General features: G+C 39.0%; 1 protein-coding gene across 2 annotated transcripts in view; it reads right to left on the reverse strand.

The window, feature by feature from the left end:
- The window catches only part of ACYP2 (acylphosphatase 2), a 151,688-nt gene extending 133,065 nt beyond the window's left edge, over positions 1–18,623 (reverse strand). Inside the window, exons 1-2 of one of the 2 annotated variants that reach the window (XM_069494603.1) lie at positions 18,341–18,623; positions 355–371 (exon numbers count right to left, since the gene is read on the reverse strand). In XM_069494603.1, coding sequence (XP_069350704.1) covers positions 355–371; positions 18,341–18,482 — 159 coding nt within the window. In that variant the 5' untranslated portion in view covers positions 18,483–18,623. Of the gene's footprint in view, positions 1–354; positions 372–7,543; positions 7,571–18,340 lie in introns of those variants that run through there. The other variant, XM_069494604.1, reaches the window with a different exon arrangement.
- Positions 18,624–22,529: the final 3,906 nt, after the last annotated feature.

Genomic DNA, 22,529 nt, shown 5'->3' on the forward strand with positions numbered 1-22,529 from the left:
CCAGAACATGTTTAAGACCCATACCTTGTATTCAATACACCTCATCAAAATGTTTAATTCAAATCACCCCAAGAGAGGTACTTTTGAAATTCATAGAAAATTTTAACTAAAAACTAGGAAAGCTGTAATGTTTTTAGCTTTAATAAAAATCTCAGGGAGAGGACACTTCCAATTGTACTGAAGTAATTTCAATCAGTAACTTCAAAGAAATACATGTATTTATTCATTTGCTATCAAGGACAGGAAATAAGCAGTAGACTAGCACTAAGTAGAAAACCCCTTGATCTTTGCGATTAGAAATAACAGTGGAAAAGATGGCAAAAATAAATAAATAAAAAGATTATATTGACTTACCATTCTGAAGCAAACGCCTGTATAAAAGAAGGATAAAAAGAAATGTCAGCTTGTCTACCTTTTTAAAAATTATATATTTTCTGACTTAACTTTCATCTACAGTTGTCCCCCTTATCCACGGTTTCATCCCCTGAAGTTTCAGTTACCTGCAGTCAACTGTGTTCCAAAAATATTAAATGGAAAATTCCAGAAATAAGCAATTCATAAGATTTAAATTGCCTGCGTTCTGAGTGTTGTGATAAAATCTCGCGATGTCTCCCCCAGGATGTGAATCATTCCTTTGCCCAGCATGTCCCCACTGTGCGGGCTCCCCGCCCATTAATAGCTTTGTAGCTGAGTTATCAGATCGATCTCACAGTACCATGTGCTGTATTCAAGTAACCCTTATGTTATAATACTTAGTAATAGCTTCAGGCTGGGTGCAGTGGCTCACGCCTGTAATCCTAGCACTTGGAGAGGCTGAGGTGGGAGGATCACTTTAAACCAGGAGTTCAAGACCAGCCTGGGCAACATAGAGAGATTCCATCTCTACAAACAATAAATAAATAATACATTTTAAAAAATAATGGCTTCAAAGCATAAGAGTAGTGAAGCTGGCCGGGCTCGGTGGCTCACGCCTGTAATCCTAGCACTCTGGGAGGCCGAGGTGGGCGGATTGTTTGAGCTCAGGAGTTCGAGACCAGCCTGAGCAAGAGCGAGACCCCATCTCTACTAAACATAGAAAGAAATTAGATGGACAGCTAAAAATATATATAGAAAAAAATTAGCCGGGCATGGTGGTGCATGCCTGTAGTCCCAGCTACTCGGGAGGCTGAGGCAGGAGGATCGCTTGAGCCCAGGAGTTTGAGGTTGCTGTGAGCTAGGCTGACGCCACGGCACTCACTCTAGCCCGGGCAACAGAGTGAGACTCTGTCTCAAAAAAAAAAAAAAAAAAAGAGTAGTGAAGCTGACAATTTGGATATGCTAAAGAGAAACCATAAAGTACTTCCTTTACCTGAAAATGTAAAAGGAAAGAAAACAAATCCTATGCTGAGGTGGCTAAGCATGAATGAATCTTCTATCAGTGAAACTGTGAAGAAGGAAAAAGAAATTTTTGCTAGTTTTGCTGTCACACGTCAGACTGCACAAGTTAATGGCTACAGTGTGTGATAAGTGCTTAGAATATATGGGGTTGGGCACTATCTGTGGCTTCAGGCATCCACTGGGGGTCTTGAACTGTATCCCCTATGGACAAGGGGGTACTAATATATTTAAGTACAGTAAGTAAATGAAATAAATAAAATGTTTAATATCTGAATGTATTCAAAAAGTGTTTTTAAAAATTATTTCCTTTTTAAATGAAAAGAGAAAAGGAGGATTTTTAGGGAGGAAATGGGTAATATTCTAAAACCAAAGTATAATGAAATGCTGAACTATATATTCATTCTATTTTTAAATGCTAAATAAAACAAAATGCTTATTACAAGGATCGAGTATATTTGGCATAAAATTTAGCTGTCCTCAGCTTTTAGGATTTCTTCTTTAAATGCAAGGACAAAATTCAAGGTTAAATGTAATAAAAGATTTGTGTTTTTATTTTATTTCTAGTTATAGAACCAAATATACCATGAAATGATATGTTTGACCATAAGTTGGCTCTGAAGCCCCAGTACTCATGGGAATTAACCAAAATGGAAATAACTCTTAGAATCTATAGGGTACACATTACATCATGTTCATACTTTGAACATGTAGGTTGGGTAGTATTGTTTGCCTTGGTTATGTTTGGAACCAAACACTGATACATAGAGAACTGAGCCCTAAGTAGGGGTGAAAGGAAAGGCAAATTGGTTCCATATTATCAGGAATGTGTGTTCGAGATATCAGGATGTGTGGAACCCTTTTAGGGAAAAGGGAAGGGAAATCCTCCTGGGAGTTACAGGAATGACCCCAAATAATAGATCTCAGGACATTCCTGCAAATTGCAACTTGGAAGACCCTTGATCCAAAAGGATGCATTAGAACAGGCTTCTCTGGGATAGATATGCCTGACACCTGAGCTCCTACTTGAGAGTTGGTTAAAATGGGCCTAAGTAAAGAAACATGAGGAATGTGTCAGGTGCAGAAAAACAGGGCTTGTTTGTACCTATTGCAACTTGGTTTTTATTCCCACCCAGAACATACAGGAAATTTGCTTTTTAGCATCCAAGAAGCAAAATTACAACAACAAACAAGCTTCAATTTAGAGGAGGAGAGGACATAGTAATTTTTTTAAATTGGGAATGGATAAACAACTGTGGTAGATCCACACAAAGGAATACTACACAGCAATTAAAAGAAATGAACTATGGATATAAGCAATGACATGTATGAATCACAAATGCATTATGCCAAGAGAAAGAAGCCAGACTCACATATAATGTGTAATTCTACATGCTGGAAAAGGCAAAACTATAAAGACAGAAAGCTAATCAGTGGTTGCCAAGGGCTGGAATTAGAAGGGAGAGAGTACCATGAGGGGGCACAGGGAACTTTTTGGGGTGATGGGACTGTTCTATATCTTGATTGTTGTGGTGGTTAGACAACTGTGTGTGTTTGTCAAAAGTCATTGATTGGACACTAAAAAAGGTGAATGTAACTGAATGTATGTTCTACCTAATTGAAAAATAATTAGGAAAAAATGCATTGGGAAGTCACAGAGGATAGATCTAATCTCCAAAGAGGCCAAAAGACATTGCTTCTATAATACATACAGCAATTGAGTTTGGTTAAGAGGATATAGAAGAAAGGATCGGTAGCTTAGATATTTTTATGTAGTTTTATAAGCAGATTTATAATAATGTTTCCTGATGGTAGTATGTTGTGATAACAAATGAACATGAAGAAAAAGAGCAGCAAAGCAATAAAATTACAGGACAGTATCACAAATGGAATTTTTACAGGGCTATAAAAATATTTTAAAAGATACATGTTAAATGTGGAGGAATGATGAGTGGGAAGAACTGATCTGCAGTAGAGTCAAAAAGGCACTCTGTTATAAAGACGGAGGGAAGACATTAGCTGGTGTAGATATAAAAGGGATTGGCAGAAAATTCAAGAAACTTCAGGTCAACCAGAACATGTAGAAGAGAGAGACAAAACAGGAAGAACTGTGCAAACAAAAGTCTTTTTATCGTAAGAGTGAGGGGATTCCAGAACACAGTAAGATGCTGACCAGGTAAGTAGATGGAAGATTTTGGTCAAGGCTGTATTGTGCATATTCCTGACATCCCCAACAGTGAACAGCCCCATATATTAGCATTATGAAATGAGAAAGCACATGCAACTGAAGTTAAGAGAAATTGGAAACACGTGGTCTGTCTCTTGCCTATTTAAAGAGTGGTTCATGAATTATCAACACCTGAAAGTTTTTTGGACACTCAAATTCTCAAGCCACTTCTCAGACCTACAGAAACAGAAACTCTGCAGGTGGAGTCCAGGAATCTGGTATTAACATTCTTTCCAGGTGATTCTTATGCCCACTAAGGTTTCGAACCAATGGCTGATTCCACCTTAAAGGAAGGTCTAGCAGAGGTTTGAAAAGGGTTTATATTTCAGGTTGAGAATTGCATCACAAAGGGGAAAACTAAAATCTTGTAGGGTACTGCAGATCCTATGCTCTTCCCACTGACACTGTTCAAGATGGTGTTGGTATTAAGTCATGAACTTGCATATCACTGTTGCCTCACCTACTTTACAAGTCAGCAGCACTACATGAAATAAACCATGTAGTGATGATGAAAAGGAATACCCTCTCTCCTGCACCCTAATTGGACCTGGTGTCCTTCCTAGAGAGCCTGTCACTTAGATTGCTCCCCCTACCCTTCCTACTTACTGCCAGAAATTCCCAGAGAAGGAAATTGACAGCATGCCCCCAGTGAAGAGCAACATCCTTTCAACACTTATGAATCCCCAGGGGCCCTTCCACCATCTATTCACTGATGACAAAAAAAAAAAAAAAAAGCCATTAGCATAAGCTGATGTAGTTTGAGAAATTTCTAAAAGAGGTATTAAACACAGATATGCCATTCATTATGTGTTGCAGGGTTAAGGAAATTACCTACTCCAATCTATTGATGGAATATTTTTTTCACATAGACATAATCTAAGAATCAGGTAACTAACTCAGATGTATTTAATAAACACAGGTAAACATTGATTATTCACAAGTATTTTTAATTGTCTAATTCTAAGTGCAAAGAATGAGATGAGTAAGTTCCTGCATCTAAGAGTTTACAGTCTAGTGCGAAAGATAGACAAGTAAGTAAACTGGCAATTAAAATATAAAACAATTATGAGCTGTAAGATGCAAAAACCTGGATGCAAATGAGAGTTTATGGGACAGACACATGGTCTAAGTCTTAGGTGCCTTTAGGGCAGACTTGTTTAAAAATGGGTCTGAGAGTTGAGATTTCAATAATGAGCAAAACTTAGTATGATGAACATAGCATTACAGATGGAACAGCATGTGCAAAGGCCCAAAGTTGAGATCAGGGCATATTTGTATACCACACAGAGTTAAATATTCAAACCCACACATTGCACTCATTTTCTAAATTATTTCTAGTCCCCAAACTTTACTGAAGACTTCCTGAAAAATAGCTTAATTCTGTCCCAACTATTTCTATAAAAATGGGCGATAATGTTTTTATACCTAAAGTTGCCATAATCTTTCAACTCCTCTACTGCAAGAACCTCCTTAACTAGTCTACCTGCTTCCAGTTCTGCCCTCCTACAGTGTGTTCTCCATAAAGCAGCCAAGGTGGTTTCCTTATCTTAAATAAAATCAAATCTGTTCCTTCCCCAGCTGAAAACCCTCTAACTGTTTCCCATAACACTCAAAATAAAATGCCTTCTGGTTACCACAGCCTCCATGCCTTTTCCCAGTGTTTCTTCCTCATCTCCTAGTATCCTGTTTTCTCACTCCATTCCAGCCAAACTTGCCTCTTTGGGCTCCATAAACATGTTAAGCATATTCCCACCTCATGGCCTTTGCATTGACTATTCCTTCTGCCCGAAATCCTCTTCCCCTGACATTCTCATGTCTGGCTCCTCATTATTCACACCTCTGCATAAATGGCACCTCTTTAGAGACATATTCCCTGACCAATGTGTCTAAAACATCAGTGCACCCCAGTATGTTTTCTGCATATGCATAGTACTCATTGCCACATGACATTACTATGTCTGTTTGTTTACTTTTTTATTTCCTACCTTTACAGTAAACTGTAAGTTCCATGAGGACAGGATTTTTTTCTGTCTTGTTCATCACTGTGTCCCCAGCACCTAGACCAGAGCTTGCAACATGGTTGTTGAATAAATGAATAAAAGAAAAACTAGCTGATAAATATTTAAGTGAAATATTTACCTACCCTGTAATAATTTACTATTAACATTGCAAATATACATATAACTATATTGATTAGAATTCAAGTTTATTTTCAAAGTGATAATGCTAAATTTATTGCATTCAAAGCTCTAAAATGAGTCTCAAGAATCCTATCTTGATTCTAGCAGAACTTTACATAGTGATAACATACAGTGGTTGAACGTATACATATATACATACATATTATAGATACATATGTCTACATAGACATCTATAACATATATGTATATTAGGTATATATAGTACAGGCATATACATAGTATTGGTGCTGATTATAATTCCAAAAGACACATTCTCAAATGCCATAATTCCAAATGTTGAAATCCTGAAAGATCAAAATCCCTAAAGTCTAAAATCCCTAATGTCTTAAAATCCTGCAAATCACAATCCTGAAAGATTAAAATCCCAAATGTTAAAATCCTGAAAGCCTGATTCTGGGGAAGGGATTAATGTGTTTTCAGTTGTATGCAAGATAGTTTCATCATGTTAGTAGCATGATGTAGATAGAACTAACCTTGTTATTGTCTTTGTTTGGAAATTAAGTATGGTTTAAGGAGACATGTATGGGTGCCCAGTTGACAATGACTGCATTTGTGGACCTAATTTTAGTTGTCAGCTTGACTAGATTATTGGTAAAGCATTGTTTCGGGAGGTCTGTGAGGGTGTATCCAGAGATTGCTGTGTAAGTCTGAGGTGGACTGAGTGGACTAGGTGGGGAACATCTGCCATCAACGTCTCAATGGTTCACAGATCATAGAAAAAGTGAAAACGCAGGCAAAAAATACAAGAAATCTCCCCTGCCAAATTATTCAGTCGTGTATGACTTCTGCTCCTTCACACATAGTACTATGCTTGCCTTCAAAAAAATGCCCTTCGTTAAAGAATAAAAAGAATTTGACAAGCCCATCCACCTTCTAAACCAAAGATACTTACCAATATAAAGGTTCCTCCAGTGAAACAAAACACATTAAATGGTGAACTATTATTGGTTAGGGATTTGACTGTCAAAGAAGATAGACTTCTTATATTTACCACTAAATCTAACATAGAAAAACTAGTGCATGCTTCACTTTGGTTAATGGATGGCACTTTCAAAACTATCCTCACTATTTTTAACAACTCTATACAATTCATATCCCTGTTGGATCCGAAAATTCTAGAAGTTATCCATTCATTTATGTATAAATGACTGGAGAAAAGTGAAGCCCTTTATAAATACTTATTTAAAGGTTTGGTGGACATTGGAGAAGAAAATGGATTTCAATTGAATCTCCAAACCATAATTGTAACCAGCTCCCTGAACGAAAATGCCTTTTTGCAGTTCTCTTATTTTTCAACTTCCCAGGCCAGTAAGTTTGCTGACCAGAATTTTGTAATTTTCTGTTTCACTGATCCCTGCCCTTTTGAGTTGTTTTTTCAGAAACAGTGGACCCTCCTTGCAGTAACGAGATAATCACAAAGCTTTACATTACCCCACTGTTTATAGAAGTCAAGATAAGCGGCATTCCACCACAAATCTTGCCCAAAGACGCGCTGAGCAACCTACTCCCCACAACCCACAAGCACACAAGACTGAAAGAATGACCAATATTACCCCTTAGTTCATCATACTACTAAAATCTCTACCCTGGGAGGGGCTCATCCGCCATTTTTTGATCATGTGATGTACGTGCCAGTATGATTTCTCACTGTGCTTGTGTGCCTTGCATTCCACCCCAAACATGAAATGATGCTCACTCACTTTGTTGCATTATTCATTTCACCCCTAGAAAAACCTCTTACCTCATAGGTCAGGGTAACAGATTTAAAGTAGTCCTCCCACTTCCTGGTTGACATCCTCTGTAGTAAATCTCATTTCTTCCTTGACAATCCTCATCTCAATAACTGGCTTTCTGTGCAGCAAGCAACAGAGGGAACAGGCCCCCTTGCAGGTTCATTAACATAATGACAGAATTAGGTGCAATCAAGTCTTTTAAGAGTGAATTTCAAGGTGTTACCAAGAAAGTTTGTTTTATCCATTCAGCCTAATGCACTTGGTGGAAAATTCAGATGAGTGGATTGGCCACAAGAAGCCAAAATGATGAAAACTTCAGTTTAAAAATTGTGTCATTTGTCTGCATTGGCATTTCTTCCAGCTGATAAAAATCCAGGAGCTTTTAATGAATTAAAGCTGCATTTGAGGCCAAGTGCAGTGGCTCATGCCTATAATCCTAGCACTCTAGGAGGCGGAGGCAAGAGGATTGCTTGAGCTCAGGAGTTCGAGATCAGCCTGAGCAAGAGTGAGACCCCAGTGTCTACTAAAAATAGAAAGAAAAAAAAAATTAGCCATGCATGGTGACACGAACCTGTGGTCCTAGCTACTCCGGAGGCTAAGGCAGGAAGATGGCCTGATCCCAGGAGTACGAAGTTGCTGTGAGCTACGGTGATGCCATGGCACTCTAGCCCAGGCAACAGAGTGAGACTCTTGTCTCAAAAAATAAAAATAAATAAAGTTGCATTTGCCTGCAGAAGCCAGAAAAGTTACTGACTGGTTTGAAAATAATTATGTGCACTGTAAGATAAGACACTTGCAAAACAGTATTGTTTTTTGATTACAAGTATTGTTTCCACCAAATCTGTGGTCTGTATAGGAGTGTATGGAGAATGGGTTTCCATATACCCAAAACAATATAGAAGCATGTCACAGAAGACGGGAAAACTTAATAGGGAATGCTCATGTCAGTGTATATCAAATCATAGAAGAATTTCAAAAAGATCAGTGCCGTGTACAAAATGAATGTGAATGTATTCTCCAAACAGAGCCATATTCTAAAAGAAAAAAAGCAGCAGCTATGCATCATGATGTAAGACATCAAAACATAGTCCATGATCATGAAAGTTGGCCAGTTCTTATGGACTACCTCCTTGCAATTGCCCATAATCTAGCCCTGAAATATACTTTTTCATATGTCAAATTTTCTTTTTAGTTTTTTCTTTATTATTTTCTTTTTTTAGTTTTTTCCGCATTATTTTAAATTGTCAACATTTTTTACAATTTGCTATGTTATGTATTTCATCTTCACATCATTTCCAGTATTAGAAGTATAAAGTGTATAAAGACTTTTAGAGTGTTCTAATTCATTTCATGCACTTTTTGGAAATTTGACTCCATGGAAGTGCGTTATCACAACATTGACTTTGTTGTAAGCAATATGCATGTATGCAAAACGTTGAAACTTCCTTAACAAATGCAGAGATGTCCATTTTACACATCTGCATTTGTGAAAGATAAAATTTCTCAAAATCTGAGCTCTTTGGGCAACTGTGTATGTAGTGGTGACCTATCACAGACTTTGATTGATCGTGAAAAAAGACAGGTTGTCTGTCATGGTATTTCGGATGACCACAGTTATGAAGTTGGGTGCACAATTACCAACCATAATGATAGGTGTTTATGCATTTTGTTTTTTGACCTATTTCCTTATGAATACAGTTGGTCTGCCCATAACTGTTATACTGTACAACGGTCATTAGTATAATTGAGTTTTATACTTGCAAAACTATGTATGTTATTACTGCCTATCTTACTGAGTAAAGTGGTCTGCAAAATGTTGTCGTGTTTTTGTTTTTCAAATAAATCTCCTTTTTAAAATGTAAGAAAAAAAGTCTTTTAAATAACTTTTTTAAATCATTTTTTCCACAATTATGTTTTAGCGATTTTGATCTTTCAGAATTGTGATTTTTGGGATTTCAGACTTCAGGAATTTTGATGTTCCTATATTTCAACATTCAAGATTATGGTGTTTGAGATTGTGTTTTTTGGGATTGTGGCCCAAACCAACATAGTATACATATAATAAGGATATAACAACCACAAGAATTTAAGAAAAAATGGTTAAATTGTTTGTCTTATAGAACTTTCAGGATTTGGGTTAGGCAGTCTTTCTGTACTATTTGAGTTTTTTTAAATCTGTGTGCATATGTTAATTTGATTTAAATTTTTAAAGTTTTATATTTCAAAAATATTTATCACTATGAATGGTAAAGACACATATACACATATTTATTAAACAAATCTTAAAACAGTAGAGTTATAGAATGTCATTTAAGTTTGAGACACAATTTTAGGCTAAGTTCATACTGCTTGGCAAACTGGGTGAATAATACAAGTGTTACCTATTACTTAGGCAGTGATATAGATGGAAAAAAACAAGACTGAGATAAATCATATATGAAAGATTCAGTATGGACTTAATAGAAATTTAGGTTGTCATGGTTACAGATCTAACATTTTGTGGTTAAGACCATGAAGATCACAGGCTTTCTGTAATGTGTCCTTTTGTGTCACTACTTGGGAAAGAATACCAAATGTAACAGTTATGTTTTTAAATTTATTTACTATATGAACATTTGTGGCAGACACTGCTAGTTGCATACACAAAACCCACTCTCCCCTTCTTTTCTGGCAGAACTCTGATTTTACTTGGGGCAGCAGTGTGCCCTTCTATGTGCCCCAGTCTTCCCTATAACAGGGTGGGAATGAGATGTAAGCCATGTCATCGGCTGAGGCTTTCAGGAAAGCTCTTCAACAGGGGCTGACTCAGCCAGGGGTATTGCAATTGCACCGTCTCTCGTCCTGACTGTAGTGTGAATATCATGATTGGAGCTACAGCAGCCATCTTGAAACCAGGAGGGCAAGGCCACTGACAACAGAGGCTTTGGCTCTGACTTCCCAGAGGTACTTTAATGTGCCAGGGGAAGGGGGAAGAAGTGGGGCATGGGGCGGGGAATGGGGAATGACTGCTGAAGGGAACAGAGGTGGGGAAGTGATGGAAATGTTCTGAAATTAGTGGTAATACTAGAAACATTGGGAATAAACCACTGTATATTTAGTGTTATATAAATTATATCTCAAAATTTTTTAAATGCCACCAAAAAAAAAGGAAATCAGAAAATAGGACTATGATGTAGTCCTTTCTACCTCTATTGGTAAAAGGAGCAGTCATTCTCCAAGTTTGCTCACCATACAACCTTCCTGACCTTTTCTATCACTGTATACCAAAAAACTGTACAATGCAGATCATCTTAAACTACTGAAAGCAGGACTAAATAATTGAGTTCTCTCTTGATTTTACAACTTATTTTTGGAGAATAAAGCTTCTTTCTCCCTAGCAAAAGATCCTTCCTAAGGAAGCATATCCATTGGTGTGCCGTTCCTGGCTACGCTGTATCTTGTCCCTGACTCCTCCCCAGGGCCATGCAGTGGCTCATCCAATGTGTAAATTCAGAAGAAGAAACACGCATAGCCCAGGCACTTCCTCTTCTGCCTTCTGCTGGGAGGAAGTTACCTGTAGGGCTCATACTTTCTGCTCTGCCTTAGAGGAGCCCCTCCTGTCCCTGGGTAGGTATGTTTAAGTCTACAGTATGGAGTATTATGAAGTTGGCTTGTAAACAGTTCCCTGTTTTTCAGAATTCCATTTTGAAATTTTCCTGCCCGTTTCTTGTTATGCTCTTAATGAGGAAATACTGACCTCTACTCTCCTTTCCGCCGAGCGCTCACTCCCTTGAACAAGTTTCCACTGTCTAATTATGTGCTTGCTTAAAAAGTTCCAGAGACTGAGTCTTGAAACAATCCAGACTCCCAGCAGGAGATTGCCTCAAGGCCACATTTCATCTATAGCTCAACAGCCTTTGAGATGGCACCAGCCCATTCAGCAGCAATAATTCATGGCAGTCACTGGGACAAGTCAATACCATCCACACCAAGTTCCCTTTTTAAACCCCTACCCTCAGCCCAACACTTCAAATGGTTTATTTGAGGCACAAGCCTTGGCCATTTCCCCACTGCTAGCTCTGGCACAAAGTCACTTTCCTTTCATTCCACCTTGTCCTTGTTATTGGCTCTTGCAAGCTACGAGTGGCCGAGCCTGCGCTTATGAAGCCAAAGACTTCAGATACATGCCACATTCCCAAAACTCTGCTTTACTCTGTCTTCCTTGTCAATAACTCACATAATGAAGAGCAATGTTATTTATTTGGCTCCTCAAACCACAAGCTTTATTTCAAAGCCTTAGAAGGAATGTGTGTCAAGGAGTCTCAAGACTTCCAGCCCATAACTCTGCAAGGCAGTGAACCATGCGGGAATCAAATGTTCAAACTTCATAACCCACTTGGAATTTTCCCAGAATCTTTCTGAGCATCCTGAGCCCTAGTTTAAAGCATATAAAACAGAGAGAAAGAAAGGGTGAACTTGGAGACAGATTTTCTGCGATTTATTGGTCTTGGCTGGAACAGAGCCCTCTTGGGACAGGGCCTCTGTAGGAGAAGAGGCATCTATGGGCTTTCGGGGCCGGCCTGCACTGTTTCCACCTCACTTGCTGAAGTGAAGGGAAGCTGATATGACACATGCAGGTTTTACAGACACATTGCCCTGGAAACTGGGACAGACATCACCCCTTGAGTGATGAAAGACTCAGGCACAATATGCTGCCCAGTCAAGGTCTAGCCAGCTGCAACTGTACTTCGCTGTGTAGAAAGAGGCCTCAGTGAGAAACTCTGAGGTGAACATTTGCAAAGTAAATCACACTTTAAATCTACAAAAGGAATCTATTTAAAGAAACCATATGATGAGTTTTAAACATCAGCATCCTTTCATGTAAAATCAATTTTTTCATATTGTAAGGTACCCCTTCACCCTGCGATCTGACTGCATTTGTCAAGTTTGAATGCAGGAAGTGATCCAGTTACTGCCTTACAAAGCAGCCCTTAATGATTTCAAACTTCTTTTTTTTTTTTTTTTTTTTGAGACAGAGTCTCACTCTGTTGCCCGGGCTAGAGTGAGTGCCGTGGCGTCAGTCTAGCTCACAGCAACCTCAAACTCCTGGGCTTAAGCGATCCTACTGCCTCAGCCTCCCGAGTAGCTGGGACTACAGGCATGTGCCACCATGCCCGGCTAATTTTTTGTATATATATATTTTAGTTGTCCATATAATTTCTTTCTATTTTTAGTAGAGACGGGGTCTCACTCTTGCTCAGGCTGGTCTCGAACTCCTGACCTCGAGCGATCCACCCGCCTCGGCCTCCCAGAGTGCTAGGATTACAGGCGTGAGCCACCGTGCCCGGCCTCAAACTTCTTTAATTGCTAGAAAGCTTTCCTTACATGGAATAAAATTCTGCCTCAGTTAATCTCTACCAGTCCAGGTCTGTTCCTTGGAGCCACATACCTTGGCATCTTTCAAATAGCTGAAACAGCCACCACACTATTGTTTCTTCTCCAAGCCACTATTCCCAAGCACCTCGATTTAATTCAAGACACTCTTAAAGTCCCCACCAGAGGCACAGCCCTGTAGGGGCTATAAAAACAAGCTACCAGCTTGACCTTCAGAATAAGATTGTTATTGTCCAGTGAAAGACACAGGCATGTATACACAAATAACTGTAGTTGAAAGCAGAATGGGTAAAAGAGAAGGAAAAACAAGAAATTCAACAGAACTATAAATGAAATGCTATAGGAACAAAGAGTAGAGAGGGAATTAGAGTTAACCATATTTATGTTCCTTGACTTTAACATGGTACTTAAATTTTCAGCCTCTAAAACACAGCTTTTCTATTTACCTGTCCACATAATGAAAAATGTGTACATCTAAATTATGTGCTCTCTGACAAAGTCATTTAATAATTCATCCCAGTTTTCAATTCAAGCAATCTTTAAGAAAATTGCTATTTATCTCAGTATTCTAATAAGCTACTCCTATTCTAAAACTGAGTTAATACTGTCAAAAACAGACTATTAATTTCTAAAGCACATGTAAACCAACAGATGGCCACGATGCATTTCTAGGAGTGTCACTAGTAGTCACCTGAGAGCTGGTAAAGCATCACAGCATCTATACATGGCTTAATCAATTTCCCTCTCAAATTTTCAGACTATGATGCTCTTCTAGATGTAAATGCAATGAAACATCTATATAAACATAATAAGCCAGGTCATAGTTACAAAGGCTCTAAAAACACAGAGGCTCAGTCCCCTGACCCCCTAACCCTCATCCCAAAGTCCCCAATGCAACAGAAGTAGGTGGGAAAACAACAGTGGAGCTCCTCAAGAATCTGAAGGTTTAAAAAAGTAATGGGAAGTCAAAAAGAGAGCCCTCACCAGGGAACCATATCACCTGGTGCCTTGATCTTGGACATTTCTGCCTCCAGAACTATGAGAAACAAATTCCTATTGTTTAGCCACCCAGTCTATGGTATTTTGTTATAGTGACCCTAGCTAAGACAAAACCATACACCTAAAATTCTAATGTAAAGATCTTTGGTTAATAAGTCAAAGTGCACAGTTTAGACTTTAAATGGGTTCTCTCCCTCCCCTTATGCCCAAACCCAGTTTTGGCATCTTCCCTCCCTTAAGCCAGCTAGCCATGGGATAAGACACCAAAGTAAAAAATAACTAAACTGTGACCTGAAATCTGACCTAACAAAGCCTGAGAAAGGAGCTGGGAAGAGTGTGGGGTGGTGAGCTAAGGAAGAGTAACCTAATGCTTAAATTACCAACACCTTATGATGATATAGTTGGCCATGATAGTTCTCAAAGTGCAATTTTAAGGAGTCACTACAACAAGCAGGTGAAGAAAAAAAATTGGGATACCAAAAGTAATGTGGAATAAATTAGTACAATATTCCAATACCAGAGCCCAAAAGGAACAAAAATGTTAGCAAGAACTTAAATATTAACACTGCTCTCTGTCCCATTAACGTAGAGGAGGGGCATTTTTCTGGAACTCATCCATATCTGTAATTACTTTACTGACTAATCCAATAAAGCTAAATTTACTAAACTCCAAGCTTAAAAAAAAAAAAAAGTAACAGATGAGGCCAGGTGAGGGGACTCACACCTGTAATCCTAGCACTCTGGGAGGCCAAGGAGGGAGGATTGCTTCAGGCCAGGAGTTCAAGACCAGCCTGAGCAAGAGCGAGACTTCCTCTCTACAAAAAAACAGAAAAATTAGCTGGGCATGGTGGTGCATGTCTGTAGTCCCAGCTACTCCAGAGGCTGAGGTAGGAGGATCGCTTGAGCCCAGGAGTGTGAGGTTGCAGTGAGCTATGATGATGCCGCTACACTCTAGCCTGAGCAACAGATGGAGATTGTCTCAATAAGTAGAGGATGGAAAGGGAGAAGAAAAAAGATTACAGTGGAGAGAAGCCTGACAAACACTATCACAGCCAGGAGATGAAGGTTAACATCGACAGTGATAAGTCATATTGATAGTGTGTACCCTCGATAAGGGTTGATGAGAACAGCACTTCACCTCTGTGGGCTTCCTCCCAGTAACCCATAAGCCCAGTCTTATCATGACAAAAATATCAGTCAAATCCCAACTGGGGAGCATTCTCCAAAGAACTTGATCTGAAAGTACTCCTGAAAACTGCCAAGGTCATCAAAAACAAGGCAAGTCTGAGAAACTGTCACAGCCTCAAGGAGCCTGAGAAGGCATGCGGCCTAAATGTAAGGTGATGTCATGGATGGGATCCTGGAACAGAAACAGGACATTAGGTAAAAACTAAGGAAATCTGAATAAAGCATGAACTTTAGCTAATAATAATGTATCAATATTGGCTCCTATCAGTTTGTGGTCTCAATACTAACATTAAAATATTGATGACAATTTTATTTATCAATTCATATTTAGTCCATATTAAATGTTTCCAATTATAGATTCTTCCATTGTGAATTTACTTTCAGAGCCACTATTTCTAACAAGCCAGTTTTCACTAAGATTTTATTATTCCATGCCTTTTGGCTGTGATTATTCCACTTGTAAATTAAAAGTTAACTTTATACTCTCTTTAATTACTGCCCATTTTATATTAGTAAAGTAAAAAATTTTTATTTTTGATGATGTCAATTATTTCTGTGTAATCATTATGACTCAGATAAAAGGCTAATGGTTTGTATTGATTTCTTAGAAAATCACAAGAAAATTGTAAGCAGTTTTGTGAGACACAGACTGATATACAGAAATAGTGACAGCCACTGCCAGGAAGACACAGAAAGAGAGAGAGTTGGAGGCCGCAAGTTTTTGTGAGTGTGCTAACTGCTTACTGATCAGGTCAAACTTCCCTGCAGTCAAAAGGACAGTCAAAACATCCTCCAGGACATCAGGAGTGGTCCAAATGGCCATGTCCAAATGGCCTGCTTCAGTCTGTGCGTTCAGTGCATAGGTTAAGAAGGCAAAATTAAGGGTAGAAAGGGTATGGAGAGGAGAACCAATAGGAGATAATGACGAGTAGGATGGGTGGTGGTCAGTAAAGACTGTCAGGGTTGAAATCCCAGCCCCACCGCTCAACTCGCTGCATAACCTAGGAAAGTTACTTCTCCATGCCTCAATTTCTCCATCTGTTAAATGAGAAAAATGGTTGAAGTCACAGAGATGAGGATTAAATGAGACAGTGTATGTAAAATATTGAGTACAGAGCTTGGTATACCCTAAATTGTCAGGGAATGTCAGTATTTATATATGTGTGTGTGCAAATATGTGACTGTGAATTTGCACCACCCTATGCCTTGCCTTGATAAATAAATAGTGGGCATATTACTCTCTTCCATTTAACATGCTGTAAACTGTAGAAGTTATTGCTCTAAAGCTGATTTTTTAAACCCCACTATTTATATATAATAATACATTTATCTTTCCCATATTTTTACTGCTGCCCAAAATTGATCTTCATATACCATATAACCACCATATGCACAAAAGTGCAAATATATAGTTAAAATCAATAGAAATGCATAATGTATTAACAGAAAATATCACATAATGGAACAGTACAAGTTTTAAAATTAGACAGATGTGGTATCAAATCCCATTTGTCAACTAAGGGCTTGTCCAAGTTACTGAACTTCTCTGTACCTGTTTTCCCCTTGTTAAAACAGGAATAAGACATGCATCTCACAAAATTGTGATGAGGACTAAGTAAATAATAGCAAGATACTCAGCATATGGAACATCACTAGTAAATTACGCGCGCACACACACACACACACACACACACACGCTCCTTAACTAGGAGTGGACCAAATGTTTTGTCAGGTGATCTCTGCCACCATTTTCATATTTTATATAATGTGTTTCAGTGACTTATTGTGGCAGTTTTCAAATCAGGGTACCATACCACTGGGTGTAGCCAAAGACTTTCTAAAGGGTACAAAGCCATGGATAATTTTAAGGGAATCAAGTTCTAGATCTTTAACTTCCATATATTAATATACTCTTTCCTAAAACTGATCCAAGACCTGTCTGAGACCTGCCTGCCTGGTTCTCCTTTCCTACCTCCCTTTTCACAGTCATCCTTTACTAAAAGCATACTCTCACCTAGTCTTGAACTCCTGGCCTCAAGCAATTCTCTTACCCTGACCTCCCAAAGTGCTGGGATTACAGGTGTGAGCCACCACACCCAGCCTCTCTCACCTATTCTTAATCTTACGTTGCCCCAAAGTATCAAAATCTCTAGAGTACCAAATAAAAGAATAATTCAACCCATCCAAGATTCCATAAACACCCACAGCTTTCTCATTAAGAAATAAATTTCTAATACAAACTTAGCTTAATTTAATATACTTATCATACTTTTTAATATATTTATATTATTTTCATCAATTGTATTCTAATAATCATCTAATAGTAACTTACTCCAGAAGAAACAAAATACTTAAGAGCTTTATTGTCAAAGGAAATTTAAAAAAAACGTGACAGGTATGCATATTTATACACACACATACATATTGCAGAAAAGTACCATCAGGTGAGCAACATGAAACTCTCAAGCATGACAATGGGATAAAAGTCTGTGGGGGAAGTGGAATGGATATCCAATTCAAAAGAGGAAAAAACGAACGATGTAAAATTTCCCGATGTTAAAGAGCTTTATTTTAAATGAATGATGGTGGATATTAAATCTCAACAATATTTATATTATATTGGCTAAAATTCAAAGAGTGATTTAACATTTTCAAGTACCAATATTTACAGTAAGCCAGACATTACATCCTATGCAACTATTTAAACTTCCGATAAAACAAAAATTAGATAGCAATTTAATTCTTTTAAGAGCTACATAGGGTTTTTTTTTTTTTAAATGTTTGACCTCTTTGACCTCTGACAGACAGAACCTCAAATATCATCTAGGTGTCCTCCCTAAAATTCAAGTAAAGCCCAGGAAGTTTCAGTGGCAAGTGACTGGACCATTAGTTTACAGGCCCCCTCTTCTTTACCTACACAATTGAATTAAGCCTTTCCCACTCTGCCGGGCACTCCCGTACCCCCTCAACCACCCACTTCTAGTCTTTTCTCTCCTCCCTCCTTCTTCTCCTCCCTCTTCCCCCTCCCTCTTTCTCCTCCTTCCCTCTCACTTCCCCTTCCCACCCCTGTTCTCTAAGGCATGCGCACTTCGCCCCCTGCCCGCCGCCGCTGCTGTGTCATGGCTGAGCGGAAGTCCCCGCCCCACCGGGAAAAGGCATCCTTAAGATGGGTGGCACGTCTCACAGCTCTCCCTACCCTTCCTTCTGTAACCTTTTTGATCTCCCACTGTAGAGGGGTGCCCTACCCTGCACTCTCCCGAACACTTCGTAGTCCACGGATTTGAGTGGTCCGGCGGTAGACATGGCGGCGGCGAGCCCTCTGCCGAGGAGCCGGAGCGGTGTTCGGGGCGCGGCGACTGCGGCGGCCGCCAGAGGGAGGGGGCACATGGGACCGCCTGGTGCACCCTGCGCCTGTCTCCGGTCCGGGACCCGAGCGCGCCGGGGTCACGCGTCGGTAACGGCAAATGAGACGGCGGGGCCGCCGGGAAGGACATGCCCCGGGCGTCCGAGGCCTCCTTTCCCTACCGTTCCCTTCCCAAACTGGGAAGAATGACCCCTTTAGACGCGCTCTCTGCGATTTAATTCAGCGTGCTCATTTCTCAGTGCTTGTAAATAAAACTGGATGCTGTGCTCAAAAGAGGATTGCTTCCCCTCTCCCGGTTTCATTAAAGTATAATTGACACATAAAAACTGTATGATTGTGGTGTACAAGGTGATGTTTTGATACATGTATACACTGTGAAATGATTAAATCAAGCAAGTTAACATATCCATCATCTCTCATACTTACCACTTTATTTAATGGAGAGAACATTTAAGAGCTCAAAAATTTTAAGTATACATTGTCATTAACTGTTGTCACCATGCTGTACAATAGATCTCCAGAATTTACTCCTACTAACGGAAACTTTGCACACTTGGACCAATATCTCCCCGTTTCCAACCCATCTTCACTATTCCCACCGCCCCCCTCTATCCTTGCAAGATTTGCTTTGGAAATAAATGAAGGCTCTACTAGCTTGGTGGTTGAGGGTTAACGAGTTAATTATGAAATGCTTAGGCGACTGCCAAATCTATCCGGTGATTTTGAGCCAACTTTTAAAATGAGGTCTACATCCTCTTCAGCTCTCTGTAGTCAGAAGGCTTTGGGCTTGAATCCATATTCTAAATGGATTGTGATATTTTCTGGGACAAGAAACTTTTTAAAAATCTGAACTCTTGGCCAGGCACGGTGGTACACGCCTATAGTCCTAACACTGTAGGAGGCCAAGGCGGGAGGATTGCTTGAGCTCAGAAGTTGGAGACCAGCCTGAGCAAGAGGAAGACCCTCGTCTGGTCTGTACTGAAAACAGAAAAATTAGCCGGGTGTCCTAGCCTGCGCCTGTAGTCCCAGCTACTGAGGTGGCTGAAGCAGGAGAATCGCTGGAGCCCAGGAGTTTGAGGTTGCAGTGAGCTATTATGACACCACTGCACTCTAGTCTCCGCCCCGCCCCCCCCCCCCCCGCGCCCCTCCTCCCCCGCAACAGAGGGAGAGACTGTCTCAAAAAAGAAAAGAAAAATTTAAAAATAATAAACATTTGAAAAATCTGAACTCTTTTATGCTGGTGGAAACTGGAGAAAAAAAGATTGTAGTCCCCTTGTCTGCTGTTCAGTCATATAGTTTTTTTTTTAAATGGTCTCGATTATTGATCAGCAACATCCCAATTACCTAGAAGGTTAAGGCAGAATTTTATTTCCTGTTAAGCTATTACAAAGTTTTGATATAAAACAAGCCACCACTCCAAAGGATCTGGTTACAGCTATTGATAATCTGCCTTCTAGAATTCCAAATCCTTTTACTTGTGAGAATTTGCATTTCTCAATTTATTTGTTGGCCTCAATACCTTTACATATTTCTGTTCATCTGGCAACACAGTCAAAATAATCCACTGCAATCTGATTCAATATTATGTGCCAATTCTATTAGGGAACACCAAAAATCATCTAAAACTTAGTTCGAATGTGGTTAAATCATCTTTAAATTAAAATATATTCTGGAGATACTACCTGGATAGTTTTACATAACGAAGTTCTGGTTCCGTGCAGTTTCTATAATCAACATAGATTTTAAGTCATTCTTAAATATCTTCAGTCTCTCTGCTGCAAAACCTAAAGTCTTTGGCCTCCCTTTATTATACCTCTTATTACCTGCTTACCTGAATCCCACAGTTGCCCTCTACTCAGGACTCTCTCCATTATTTTGCTCTCTGAACAGAGATAAAGAAAGAAAGGAAGGAAAGAAGGAAGGAAGGAAGGAAGGAAAGAAAGAAAGAAAACCTTTCTCTTGGGTCTACTTTATCTGGAATACCTCCTCCTACTCCACAATCTTCCCCTAACCTTCTCGGTTGCCTTTGCAAGTGCTTACCAGATTTCATCCTACTTATTTAGTGTGTCTTCCCCACTAGCACAGCCAGCCCACCAACCCATACATGGGTTCTGTATCCGAGCATTCAACTAACCACAGATGGAAAACATTTTCTACTAAACTGTATTCTGTACTGAACATGTATAGACTTTTTTTCTTATTATTCCCTCAACAATGCACTATAACAGCTATTTTCATAGCATTTACATTGTAATAGGTATTATAAGTAATGTAGAGATTTAAGTATATGGGAGAATGTACATAGGTTTATTTCAGGGACTTGGACATCTGTGGCTTTTGGTATCCTTGGGGAATCCTGGAACCAATTCTCCTGTGGATATCAAGGAATAACTTACTTCGTTTTCCAAGTGGTAGGATCTCAACTTAGATCCTGTCACTGACTGGGAAGGTTGACATTTTCCTTTTCTTAATCAATCTTTGACTTTTCTCCACATTTACCTAAGAGTACCCTTGCCAATTATTATGTGGCTTTATTTTAATTTTAGAAGTGCTATAGCAACAATTGACATTTGCTTAGCTGAAAAATGTACTGTGTCTGCCAACAGCAGAGCATTAGCAAACGGAAATTTTTATATACCATTTCAGCATGGATTGCCAATAATATGTGATTCTAAGACTTCAGAAATTTTAAGCAAATGTCTCTAATACTTAAGCTAATTTTAAATAACAGAAACATTTAGAGAAATTTTAAAATTATTCATAATCCGAACAACTATTATCATTTTTGTGTACTCTTTATACATACAGTATATGTTTTAAGTTGTTATAGTATGAATTCAACTTTTATTCTTTCTTTTTCATGCTGTAGTCTTTCCAATGAATATTTTAATAATTTCATGATATTAAGTGGGTATAACCATAAACTTACCTACTAAGTCCTTGTTGTTACACATTCAGGCTATGTCTCATTTTTCATTACCATAACAAATATGGTAAAGGAAACATTCATGCATGTAGTTTCCTTCCCATATTTTTAATTAGGATAGAAGTTAGAATACCAAATCAAAGGGTATAATCGTGTATTGCTCTTCATACATGTTGCCAAATTGTTTTTGGAAGGGCTGTACCAATTTAAATATACTTGGTTGGTGCAAAAGTAATTGCAGTTTTAGCATTGTTGAAATTTGCTGTTTGATATTGGAATACATTGTTTTTTCTTTTTTTTTGAGACATAGTCTCACTCTGTTGCCCAGGCTAGAGAGAGTGCCGTGGCGTCAGCCTAGCTCACAGCAACCTCAAACTCCTAGACTCAAGCAATCCTCCTGCCTCAGCCTCCCTAGTAGCTGGGACTACAGGCATGCGACACCATGCCCGGCTAACTTTTTTTCTATATATATTTTTAGCTGTCCATATAATTTCTTTCTATTTTTAGTAGAGATGGGGTCTCGCTCTTGCTCAGGCTGGTCTCGAACTCCTGAGCTCAAACAATCCACCCTCCTCAGCCTCCCAAGAGTGCTAGGATTACAGGCGTGAGCCACTGCACCCGGCCTGGAATACATTCTTAAATGTAGTTATGCTATACATCATTTTAATGTGCATTTTTCGCTTTATGTTTTCTTGCTAATGACATATTACTTGCTGTTTATTTTATATTTATTTTAGACTATGGGAATGATGTTAGACAAAAAGCAAATTCGAGCTATTTTCTTATTTGAATAAAATGGGTCGTAAAGCAGCGGAGACAACTTGCAACATCAACAACACATTTGGCCCAGGAACTGCTAACAAACGTACAGTGCAGTGGTGGTTCAAGAAAGGAGATGAGAGCCTTGAAGATGAGGAGCGCAGTGGCCGGCCATCTAAAGTTGACAGCAACCAACCATTCCCCCGTGGATATCAAGGAACAACTTGCTTTGATTTCCGAATAATAGGAGCCTGTTGACCATTCTATGGTCATCCTGCATTTGAAGCAAATTGGGAAGGTGAAAAAGCTCCATAAGCAGGTGCCTAATGAGCTGACCAAAAATCAAAAAAGTCATCATTTTGAAGTGTTGTCTTCTCTTATTGTA

Source organism: Eulemur rufifrons, chromosome 19, assembly GCF_041146395.1.
Source record: "Eulemur rufifrons isolate Redbay chromosome 19, OSU_ERuf_1, whole genome shotgun sequence".
Taxonomy (NCBI): Eukaryota; Metazoa; Chordata; class Mammalia; order Primates; family Lemuridae; genus Eulemur; species Eulemur rufifrons.